Source organism: Mytilus trossulus, chromosome 1, assembly GCF_036588685.1.
Source record: "Mytilus trossulus isolate FHL-02 chromosome 1, PNRI_Mtr1.1.1.hap1, whole genome shotgun sequence".
Taxonomy (NCBI): domain Eukaryota; kingdom Metazoa; phylum Mollusca; class Bivalvia; order Mytilida; family Mytilidae; genus Mytilus; species Mytilus trossulus.
In genome coordinates, this window is record NC_086373.1 from 113072028 (window position 1) to 113084208 (window position 12181).

Sequence of the window (12181 nt, forward strand, 5' to 3'; positions counted from 1 at the left end):
GGGACAATATTTCCAGTATTTCATGCAATAACCCTATAAGTGTATCGCAAAATAATATTTGAAAGTAAAAATTGGTTTAAACTAAGATTTTGTCGTTGTTGACATCATGAGTTTCGGAGATTTATTGCACGCTAACTTTTGGTTACTTTCTATGGGAAATATTGTGTTAATTGCTATGCAATAATATTCTTTATTTATATAGGATAACCCAATACAACTTTGAGATAATTTTTAAAGACAATAAAGATCTTACTTTAATGATTATTTGTTGATGCCATGTTTTACAAGGATAAGAAGAATCTGTCTATTGTAATTTCTTTTGTTTCTGGAGATAAAAATGTAAAAATGTGAAACTTACAACAGAGAACATAATATGGTTAGGATATAATTGAAATTTAAACGAAATTGTTCACCTAATCTCACTGTTTTATATTTAGCTCATTTTATCTACTGAAAAATGCTTTTCCTTCTAAAGACCTGTAGTAAATGCGAATGTCTGCAATAGTGCTATACTAATGTTCGCACTAGTGCTATGATAATAGATATAGGTAGATGTAATGTTCGCTTTGTCCACACCATACTTAATTACTAGTATAAGCACTAGTGATTCACTCATGTTCGTTTTGTTCACACCATGCTTAAATACAATTGTTAGCACTAGTGCTATACTTATGATGGTTTTGTCCACATTATACTTAAATACAGTTTGGCATTTTTCAAACTACTCTCCCAATCTTTCAATAATTGATTTCACTCACTTTGATTTTTAAAATGTCCTGTACCAATCCAGTCTTTTTTTAAGATCCAGTTCTATATATATCAGGAATATATAACCTTAGTCGTACTCTGCACCATTTTTTAGAATTTTGGGTCATCGGTGCTCTTTAACTTTGTATATCAGTCTTGTTTGGCTTTATAACTATTTTAATGTGAGCGTCACTGATTAATCTTATGTAGACGAAACGCGCATCTGGCGTGTTTAAGCATAATCATGGTATACCTTGATAGCTATTTACACAACTGGGTCGATGCCACTGTTGGTGGAGTGTCGTCCCCGAGGGTATAAGCAGCCCGGTAGTCAGCATTTCGGTGTTGACATGAATATCAATAATGTGGTCATTTTTATAAATTTCCTGTTTACAAAACTTTGAATTTTCGAAAAACTAAAGATTTTCTTATCCCAGGAATCGGCAAAATTTTAGCCGTATTTGGCACAATTTTTTGGAATTTTGGATCCTCGGTGCTTTGAAACTTTGCACTTGTTTGGCTATATAAATATTTTGATCTGAGCGTTTTTTTTAATTTTTTACCATGGCGTTGTCAGTTTGTTTTAGATTTATGAGTTTGACTGTCTTTTTGGTATCTTTCGTCCCTCTTTTATAAATATAACCATATCATTGATAGTTCATGTCAGCACAAAAAGTGCTGACTCTTGGGCTGGTGATGCCCTTAGGGAAATAAATCTCCACCAGCAGTGGCATCGACCCAGTGGTTGTAAATAAACTCGATAGACTAAATTTTGTAAATACGCCAAGTGTTTTCCTCTGATAGTTGATGTGTTTCCCTTGGTTTTAGTTTGTTATTCAGATTTGATTGCGTACTAAATTATAATCCTGGTACCTTTGATAACTATTAACTTGTACTTCATCGTGTTTGCATGGAATTGTTAATTAGGCAACCTTTATTATTTGTATTCATGATACTTAATACAATTTCACTGTATAATGATATGTTCAGGTAGATAAAAAATATTTTATTCTGTTAAGATTGCAATTTCCTTTCCCATGTTTTCTTTAGCTTGATTATCATAACTATCAAAGAATTCCTTTGTTGAATATAATCTATCTCTTTTGCAGAAATTGGACAAAACCTTAAAAAAAACCATAATAATAATAAGAAAGATTTATTTCAGGCATCTGCTTACAACAATTAAAAAGAGTACAAGAAAGAAGGATCATTTTTTGCAACGATATTTAATCAATTAACATGATGTTACATTTCTCTTAGGACTACTAAAGTAAAAGTTACGACTTAAGTGAAATTTACGACAGAAATCTATGTCCTCGATGGTCTGTTGAATATTTATTGTGACTGATTCCACCTTTTTATGTATATAACATACCACATACATAAAATTAAGAATGGAAATGGGGAATGTGTCAACGAGACGACAACCCGACCATAGAAAAAACAACAGTAGAAGGTCACCAACACATACATGTACAGTTCACATCATTCTAATAATTATAAACTTGTACTTTGAGCATACTAATAAATCCGTATAACAGATACGTTTACCAAAACTGAAATAATTGCAAACTACTTACATGTAGGACAAATAAGTTCATTTGTAAAATTGACAAAAGGAATGATTTTACCTTCACCAATTTGAGTTCTTGATTTACTAGCTTCATTTTTAGCATCAACGCTCTATCCGGTAAATCATGATAGGAAATATCGTATCCACTGGGCGATATATACTCCGTAAATAGGCGCTGCTCGGATGATATTACATAAAAAAAGGGTCATAAATTGAAAAGCTAAAATCACCTTTTTTGTCGTAAAGTTTTTGTTTTCAAAACAATTGTCGTAGAAGATTGCATTTGTAAACGTGTAAAATTAGTATATTGGTGAATATTTATCTAATTTTCCACTCTTATCTTTACTAGTACCTTTGATCTTCTTGTTTTATATTCCTTCTCAGGTACGTGTTTATATTCCTCCCTTATCTGATCTGCGTATTCTTTGTAACCTGTAAAGATAATTAGGTATACCAAACTTATATTTTTTTACGCCAAACGCGCGTTTCGACGACGTCAGTTGCGCTCTATGCAAACACGTTCAAAGGATTAATATCAAGTCAATGCACATTAAAAACCGAATTTCTCACAAATGGCATGTCACATACGACTAAGGCAAACTACTCACGATTAATAAACATTAGTTTTTTTTTAATAATTCAACATTGTATTAACAGTATATTTACAAAGAATAGAAATTATCATTTTGTTCTCTTTAACATTTAATGTAAAACTTTTGCTATCGATCATAATAGATGGAGGTTAATTCACAAAGGCGTGTTGTAGTCACTAACTGTTACAGCATAATTTGATAAAGTGTAATATTAACGGATTTTGGGTGCCGAGGGAAAACAACATTATCGAATGTTAAAAATTGTCTATTTTTACTATTTAAATAAGTCTTAGGTAAGCTGTAAATTATCAATAAATACCATTATGATAATAAAACGCAAAAAAAAGTTATATACCTTAGCCGTATTTGGCACAACATTTTGCAATTTTGGGTCCTCAATGCTCTTCAACTTTGTATTTATTTGGCTTTTTTTTTCAACTATTTTGATATAGACAAAACGATCGTCTGGCGTATAAAATTATAATCCTGGTACTTTTGATAACTATTTACACCACTGGGTCAATGCCACTGCTGGTGGACGTTTCGCCCCCGAGGGTATCACCAGCCCAGTAGTCAGCACTTCGGTGTGGACCTGAATATCAATTATATAGTCATTTTTATAAATTTTCTGTTTACAAAACTTTGAATTTTTCGAAAAACTAAGGATTTTCTTACCCCAGGAGTAGATTACCTTATCCGTATTTAGTTTAAACATATTTATTAATAGAAGATTGGGAAACAAGTTTTGCAACTTATATTAATCGCTTTCCACTTTGCGGGTGCGAGTGCTGCCTTGTAGCGGCATTAGTCTACTCTTTTTCGAAATCTACAAGGGTGTCTTTAATGTGCAAGAGATATGACTCTCTCTAAACACGGGTCAGTCATTTATCGTCCCCTTCCAACGGACTGTCATCGTTTCCTCGAGACCATATTCGCAAATGATGTCAAGGGAGAGCCGAACATTGAGTTCCTGAAATTTTCATCCCGAACGGGAATCGAACCAGGAACCTTTGTACTAGTAGTCCGATGCACTTAGCCGTATTTGGCACAACATTTTGGAATTTTGGGTCCTCAATGCTCTTCAATTTTGTATTTATTTGGCTTTTATAAACTATTTTGATATGAGCGTCACTGATGAGTCTTATGTAGACGAAACGCGCGTCTTGCGTATACAATTATAATCCTGGTACTTTTGATACCTATATAAAACATAACAAAATACTGCACTCCGAAAGGAAATTATAAACAGAAAGTCGCTAATACTGAACTCCCAAAGGAAATTATAAACAGAAAGTTGCTAAGAAAGTCAAATTCCAAAGCTTAAACAAATTTAAAAGATCCTGACTTGTGACAGGCATTTTCCTATGACAATCTGATTTAATAGCTAACTGAACCTTACACTTTTGAAAATAAGTCTTTAAAGTCATAAGAAACCTCAAATTAAAAAAATATACCTATGTTTTTTATAACTTAATGGATAATTTTCATTATACAACTTATGTACATATACTTTTTCTGAGGAGAATTCTTTAATTTGTCCACATTTAGAAGAAGTTTACTTATTTTTAATTGTTTGCTTCCAGGAAGCAATTCGACGACATATTTTCCGTATGCATAGTGACCCGAGTAACATCCGGTGACCACTGTACGCATGGATCTGTCATTGAAATAAACAAATTTCTGATTATACATGTTAAATACGTGCTCAATACCCATGCTTTTTGTGATTGTTTACTATAAGGTGACAATCGGTAAAACTCTGCTTAAAACACGGCATTAAATGAGCAGCTATATTTGTTAAATAATAACAAACAGAGAGAAAAAAATGACGATTATATGATATACTTGCGAAAATAATGATAAAATCGTGCACAGAGGACTAAGTTTATGATGTATACATGCATTGATTCAAGAATTGGACAAACATTATTTTTCACCACTCACTCGTTTCATGTGACTTTAAACAAACTTTATAAGTTTATTTTTCTTTCTTCAGCTATAACTAGATAAACATGATAAATGCTACCTTTGTCTTGTCTTCCCAGTACGGCCATATCAATATCTAGAAAATAATGATAGTCTTCTGATCCTTCATCTTTAACCTGGTGGGTTTTCGTCAAAAGAATCCAGTCCTTGACCTTGCTTATTTCCTCTTCTTTCTACAAGTTTAGTCGATTTGTAATTATTTCCAAACTGAGTGAATGCTTTTTTAATCTTTAACCTAATTAAAAATACATCAGGTTTAGCGGATGGTGCTCCATTTTTATTTAGTCTATGATGCTTTATATTTATTTGATACATTTTTTTAAATACTAAATAAATTAATTGTTACATAAGAAACCACCCCAAACACTTCCACTTAAGACTCTGTAGTTATTATTTGCCTTCGAAGACATCTACCGGTTAGGTGTAAAATAACTATTTAACATTATACTGAAGTACGCTGGGAGAACTCGAGCATTCAATGGAATACCGAATAACGAACATCATGTGTCATTGTGAATACTAAATTATAGTATTCCATTCAGACTTTTTAAATTTTTTATTCGACGTCTCTTAACGATTTCTTGTAGGCGAAACACAGTTTATTTACAACATATTTGATACATAAATGGCACTGCTTTTGGAGGTTTCATCTCCGATTGTATATTAAACCAGCCCAATAGTAAGGATCGTCACTGGTGATATGATATGGGTCATAATTAACAATTCTGAAAAAACAAATATTATACCAGTTAACCGTGAATCCTTTTTTTATGAACACAGATATTTACCAGATTAACCTCGCATTCTGTTGTATATTGAACAAAGAAATCAGCACTTCTCTCTTCGTTGTCACTCTTCTTAGGATCATAAATAATACTGCAAAACATAAATATCGATATACATATAGCTGTCAGCTAGCCAAAGGGGAGATAATATGTAAAACAGTCATGTTTATCAAATTTTAAAAGATATCTGTCTTCTAATTTCTCGTTTTATATTGACAAATGCATGAAAAATAATGCCTTATGTTCGTTGCCTAAAAGGAAACAAATGCATCGATTCTTAAGAAAATGATAAAGCGCATTAGACATGAAACATAAGACAAGAAGATACAATGCTTTGGTTGTCTTACAGAACGAAAATTACGATGATAGATATTTTTCTATTTTACTGGAAAAATTAAATAGTGTGTGTTTTTCTTACTCATGAAAGAATATTGCTAATGACACTAAGTCAGGTTCTGACAGGGTGGTTTTATATCCGTTGAAATGGTCAAACATTTCTATCAAATGATTCAGTGTGTGATAATATCTGTGGCACTCGCTGTAGTGAGACTGAATATGTTTCCACCAATTAAATGTTTTCTCCTCAGATACCCCAAGGCGGTCACGACTAAGTGTCATCCAACATTGCTTGAGGTCTGTCATGTCTCTAATGTCTGGAATTGAAGATTAAGTGTGTTAGAACACATCAGAGAAAGCACAACTTTACTATTCTCATATTTTCTGCTCTGCATTTTGCACTCATAGAGATTATACACCTGTTTTCAAGAGCTATGAAATTTTAGTGTGTCCCTACATAACAGGGTCGATGGATCCTCTTTAATTCATCACCATGAGTGCTAAGAATTAACCACAATACAGAGACACTTATCATGTTTTAACGTCATATTATGAGTATGCCTTTGTATGCATTACGTCTTCAATCAAAATAGTAAACATTCAAACTATATATATACACGTCATTATATAATAAACACAACAAACGAAGTACAACCACTATTCAAAATCATTGGTGCCGTGACCAGGCACTACTTGGAGACATACGAGTCGTATGTATCACATCGCTACTATCACTTTATCACAACATTACCATGAAAAGATAATTTGCCCATTTCGTGTGTACTTCAGTCTAAAAACCATCTAATTAACCATCGAGTTAACATATAAAGTCAATCTATTACCGTATAAGCGATGTGAAAATAAATATATATTTAAAAAGATTAAGCAAAATCGTGCTGTTGGATTTTTCTAGAACTCTATTTGATTTCATATTATAGATGACCAATTAGTGTTACTCGTCGTTTTTACCTTATAAGATTTTTTTTTTGTGGATCGAATCCGTCAATCAAATGTTTTACCTTTGTTTCACTTTCAATTTTGACGTTTTCCTCCTTTAAATAACTTTAAACCACAATTTCACGCGTTATTCATGTCAAGCTAAGGGGTTAAATTGAAGTTCACATAAATACAGATCATTGAGGTCGAATTTTTCAATTGCAAGCGAATTACTCATGATTAATGGGTTTTTTACCTTATTTTTACAAAATAGAACCATACGGGCTGCTAAATAAAGGCAACAGTAGTATACCGCTGTTCAAAACTCATAAATCCATGGACAAAAAGCAAAATCGGGGTAACAAACTAAAACCGAGGGAAACGCATTAAATATAAGAGGAGAACAACGACACAACACTAAAAGACACTACTTGCATTTCATTAATATTTGAGCAAAGGAAAGATAATTTATTAGGTTTTAAAAGAGGTTTTAGAAAACAGTTGTTAAAGTTTTAATCACAATATTTATTGAAGCACATTGAGCTTAAATAAAGCACGTGTAGCATTATGTTACATTGTTCACAAAAGCGAAACAATCTTAAAATGACCTTGACATCGACCATTCAGAAAACTACAATAACAACAATTTAATTTGACAAGCATGAAGGTAATTTGCGAGAAATCGGAATAATATTAACAAGAAAACAAATGAGCATACATTTAAGATTACTGAATAAAGATGATTTAAATAATCTCAATCATTTCAGACAAAAAAACGAATAAAATGATTAATAATAAAGTACCCAATTTTAAAGGTACGTAAATTTCGTCTTCTATGTAATTTGAAATTGCCACCAACTTATATCAGCTGATTAATAGACTACTGACGTATGTAATACGTATCGATGACCAACAATATTCCTATGACTTTTGCCATATGGGAAATGTAAACGACTCATCTTTATAGATTTTCGGCGATCAAATATTTCATACAATTGATCTTTGACATCTTAGCCAACAGCACAGGGGATAATAAACTATAGAAGGATTTCTATCGAGCACTACTTCCTTTGTGCAACTTCAAAACCTTTGGGAAAATCGACGACCAGTTAACGTTTTTATGGTAATTTTTTTTATATTCCAGAATAAAAAGTATGAAAAAATTTGTAAGGGTTCCGCGGAACCCAGTGTCTCGCCTACTATTGCTGTAAATCGCAGGCTCAACAAATTTGAGGAAAAAAATCAATAAAAATATTCCTCTTGATACTATCTTTTGATTGTAAGAACCTTCTTTCCAAGTTTGGTAAAACTCTAGGATAGTTAATGAATCTAAAAAATGATTTGAAAACTTAAACTGCAGACTGTATGTCACTAAGTATGTTAACTGGAAGAAAATCTAAGTCCATTTAAAAGTGAAATACAGAAAAAATGGAGTTATTTTTTTACAAAATTTACTTCTGGATACTATCTTATGATCATAACTAAGCTTCTGTCCAAGTTTGGTACAAACCCAGGATAGTTTAAGAAAGTTATTAAAATTTTAAAAACTTTAACCACAGAGTGAATGTAATGTTTCCCCGCAGAAAAACTAAGTCCATTTATAAGTAAAATACGAAATAATTGAATTTTATTTTTACAAAATTTACTTCTGGATACTATCTTATGATCATAAACAAGCTTCTGTCCAAGTTTGGTACAAACCAAGGATAGTTTAAGAAAGTTATTAAAATTCTAAAAACTTTAACTACAGAGTGAATGTTATGTTTCCCCGCAGAAAAAAACTAAGTCCATTTTTAAGTAAAATACGGAAAAAATGGAATTTTATTTTTACAAAATTTACTTCTGGATACTATCTTATGATCATTAACAAGCTTCTGTCCAAGTTTGGTAGAAATCCAGTACAGTTTAAGAAAGTTATTAAAATTTCAAAAACTTTAACCACAGAGTGAATATTTGTGGACGCCGCCGACGACGACGACGACGGAAAGTAGGATCGCTTAGTCTCGCTTTTTCGACTAAAGTCGAAGGCTCGACAAAAAGTGTCAAATTAGTTATAAATAACATGATAGCCAGCCAGATAATAATAGTTATCAAAAGTACCAGGATTATAATTTTATACGCCAGAGTGTAAAAGTGGCACATATTTCAGCATGTATTGGGTAGAACATAAATCTAGGGTGCTCGCATAAAGCAGCTTAACTGCTTAATGAATCGTGGGACTATATGCTAAAGATCTTGAGTTCAAGGATTTTTCCTACATATAAATATAAAAGTTTAATGAGGATTTACATGAATTAGCCTATTAGCTTTTTCGTTGGAATTGAACTGATACTATAACATGTATAAACAGTGATGTGTAACGTGGATGAATTCGATGAACGTACAATTGATACAATCATTTTCTTTAAGGATCTATTTACACTTAATATTCCTATTGAACACGTTCACGAGAAAGCTAAACATTAAATAAACAAGTTACTATTGATATACTCGTAAACCAGGTTATTTCCATTCATAATTTTAGTATTTCTAGTGATAGCAATTTACCTGTAGGAGAAACAATAGAGTGTAGAGAAAAACGTAAGCAAACAGTGAGGCGTATACATAGTACAAAATGAAATACAGCAACAAATAGTTCTGCATGTAGAACAGATTCTCCTGAATTGAAAAATGAAAAATTCTAGAATATAGTTTATATAAGAAGCCGTACAAGTGATCAAGTTTTGACCGGAAAGGTCATTAATGCATGTTAAATATGAACCTGAAGGTGTCTAAACTAAAATCGCTACATTCCCCTCATCTAGTAGTAAATTCCCATTTCAATGTAGTAAACAAAATGAGGCTACTCACTCACAGTTACAAATATATCCTACAATACACAGTTATTGATTGGTTTAATAATAGATTTAACTGACCCCTACACACGCTTAATATAGGCCAACTCCGGTCAATGTTTACGTACATACTCATTATACAGTTAGATTTCTTTTCATGTTGATAATTGTATTGTTTTAAATGTTCATTATTTTCCTTTGTCACAGCACCCACAACCATGGTTACAGTAATATTAATATATGCCGGGGATTAAATTCTGAGAATATTCGATAGATGTGTCTCTATTCACTATTATACATCCATTATTAAATCAACTGTTGTGGTTTAAAGTTTTTAGATAGTTGTTTGCTTTGCACTGTCAATATAAATGACATCAGTAGTATTGTTATTGTTTTCATCGGATTATACTGGAATATTCTTTTTATTTTCAAAATTCAGATTTCCATCAAGTTCAGATGCCTCGAGTTCTGTAATGAATTCATTCGATGAAATATCCTTGAGAAAATTGTCACTTCATTAAATGTCGGTTCATCAAATGTTGGTGATCAAACAGTGATTCTTAATTCTTTTATCAGAACTTGTTCACGATTACCACAGCTTTCATTTTGAATTGTTACTTAGATAATGTCTCTTGTTTCTGTTTCCTTATGGAATGTTCTTTAGTGTCTCCTAATATGGCATTTTCTGTTAAACGTTTCATGGCAAATGAAACATCAAATCCATTCTGTTTTCATCATTTACTGAATGTATTTCCTTAATATGTCTTTAGTAGGATTTGCTGCAACTATACCACTTATACATAATCCTGCTTCTGTAACTTTTTTTCACATGAATATCAATTATGTGATAATTTTTATAAATTTTCTGTTTACAAAACTTTGAATTTTCTGATAAAGTGAGGATTTTCTTGTTCCAGGAATAGATTACCTTAACCGTATTTGGCACAACTTTTTGGAATTTTGGATCCTCAATGCTCTTCAAATTTGTACTTGTCTGGCTTTATAACTATTAGATAAGTCAGCACTTCGGTGTTGACATTAATATCAATTATGTGATCATTTTTATAATTTTTCTGTTAACAAAACTTTGAATTTTTCGAAAAACTAAGAATTTTCTTGTTCCAGGGCTAGACGATACCGTGTTAATCCTCCAAAATGAAGAGTTCAAATGCTACCTTTGGTTAAAGAATAAGGTATTCAATAATGCTTATTTTTTATGCAACCTTTCTCTCTTCTTCATGTTCACTGTCAAAATAACTTATTACTAGTGGTTGGAGGTGTAAGATTATCTTCTCTGGTTTAAACCACTATTAGTATGGCGTTCATTATCACTGAACTAGTATATATTTGTTTAGGGGCCAGCTGAAGGCCCCCTCCGGGTGCGGGAATTTCTCGCTACATTGAAGACCTGTTGGTGACCTGCTGCTGTTGTTTTTTTTCTTTGGTCGGGTTGTTGTCTCTTTGACACATTCCCCATTTCGATTCTCAATTTTATTCTCGCCGTTATACTTTTTCATATTGACTGCATGCACAACCATATTAGAGATTCTTTGTTTGCCTAATTTTATACGGAACATCCGTTAATTTTTCGACAATTACTCTGAGAATTAAATCAATGGCCAAGTCTAGTTTCTCTATAAACTTTTTCTTTCCCCCTTTTACCACGTGAGGTTGCTATCTGATTTGATAAGCAGATGGCAACCTCACGTGGTAAAAGGGAGAGAGAAAAGAAAAACTACTAGCATAATTGATATGTCCTTTTGTTCACGCATTGTTGTAAATATAATGAAATGTAATGCGACTGTCATACAAGTGAGAGATTTAGCGCTCTATAACCAGGTTCCATCCACCATTTTCTACATTTAAAAAGCATGTACTTAGCCATATATATATAACAGTTGCTGTCCATTTGGTTGATGTGTTTGTCATTTGATTTTGCCATTTGATTAGGGACTTTCCGTTTTGAATTTTCCTCGGAGTTCAGTATTTTTGTGATTTGACTTTTTACATTTTTGTCATTATAATCCTTCTGGCGGATTGCAGTCCTTTTTTCTTTTTCACGTGCTATCTCGTGAACATTTTCCAACTCCTCTATTATTTTAGCTACAAAGCTGTGCTCAGTCGAACAATAAGTATCCTCGTCACTTTCTAATGGTGAGCCAGAAATCAAATCTAACGACATTTTCATTTCATCACCAAGCACCATTCTACACGGTGTAATACCAGTGCTGTCATGGGATGTAGATTTACATGCCATCCCCATATAGTCGATGTATTCATCCCAATTTGATGATTTTGGAATTTTGTACCAAAGGTGGACAGAAGCTTGTTTATGATCCTTAGATAGTATCCAGAAGTAAATTTTGTAAAACAAAATTCATTTTATCCGTA

The 12181-nt window shown here is 32.4% G+C and overlaps 1 protein-coding gene across 2 annotated transcripts; it reads right to left on the minus strand.

Annotated features, from left to right (window-relative positions):
• On the minus strand, nucleotides 1–10083 carry LOC134711821 (uncharacterized). Of its 2 annotated transcripts, none has more exons than XM_063572738.1 (6): nucleotides 9919–10083; nucleotides 6103–6337; nucleotides 5688–5775; nucleotides 4940–5072; nucleotides 2673–2752; nucleotides 1–1870 (listed from the first exon to the last, which is right to left on the minus strand). In XM_063572738.1, exons 2-6 carry the CDS (start codon nucleotides 6324–6326, stop codon nucleotides 1754–1756), a joined length of 642 nt encoding a protein of 213 aa, XP_063428808.1. In that variant the 5' UTR covers nucleotides 6327–6337; nucleotides 9919–10083; the 3' UTR covers nucleotides 1–1753. The 2 variants fall into 2 exon arrangements, with proteins under 2 accessions (XP_063428808.1, XP_063428798.1); XM_063572728.1 differs by lacking the exon at nucleotides 9919–10083 and adding an exon at nucleotides 9718–9825.
• Nucleotides 10084–12181: the final 2098 nt, after the last annotated feature.

Bases quoted from the DNA above. Each gene is read 5' to 3' on its own strand.
- LOC134711821 (XM_063572738.1), bottom strand. From the start codon at position 6,326: ATGACAGACCTCAAGCAATGTTGGATGACACTTAGTCGTGACCGCCTT. The intron at 5,073-5,687 runs GTAAATATCTGT...CTAAACTTGTAG, and splicing joins CAGAATGCGAGGTTAATCTG to AAAGAAGAGGAAATAAGCAA. The intron at 2,753-4,939 runs GTAGCATTTATC...TTATCTTTACAG, and splicing joins ACTGGGAAGACAAGACAAAG to GTTACAAAGAATACGCAGAT.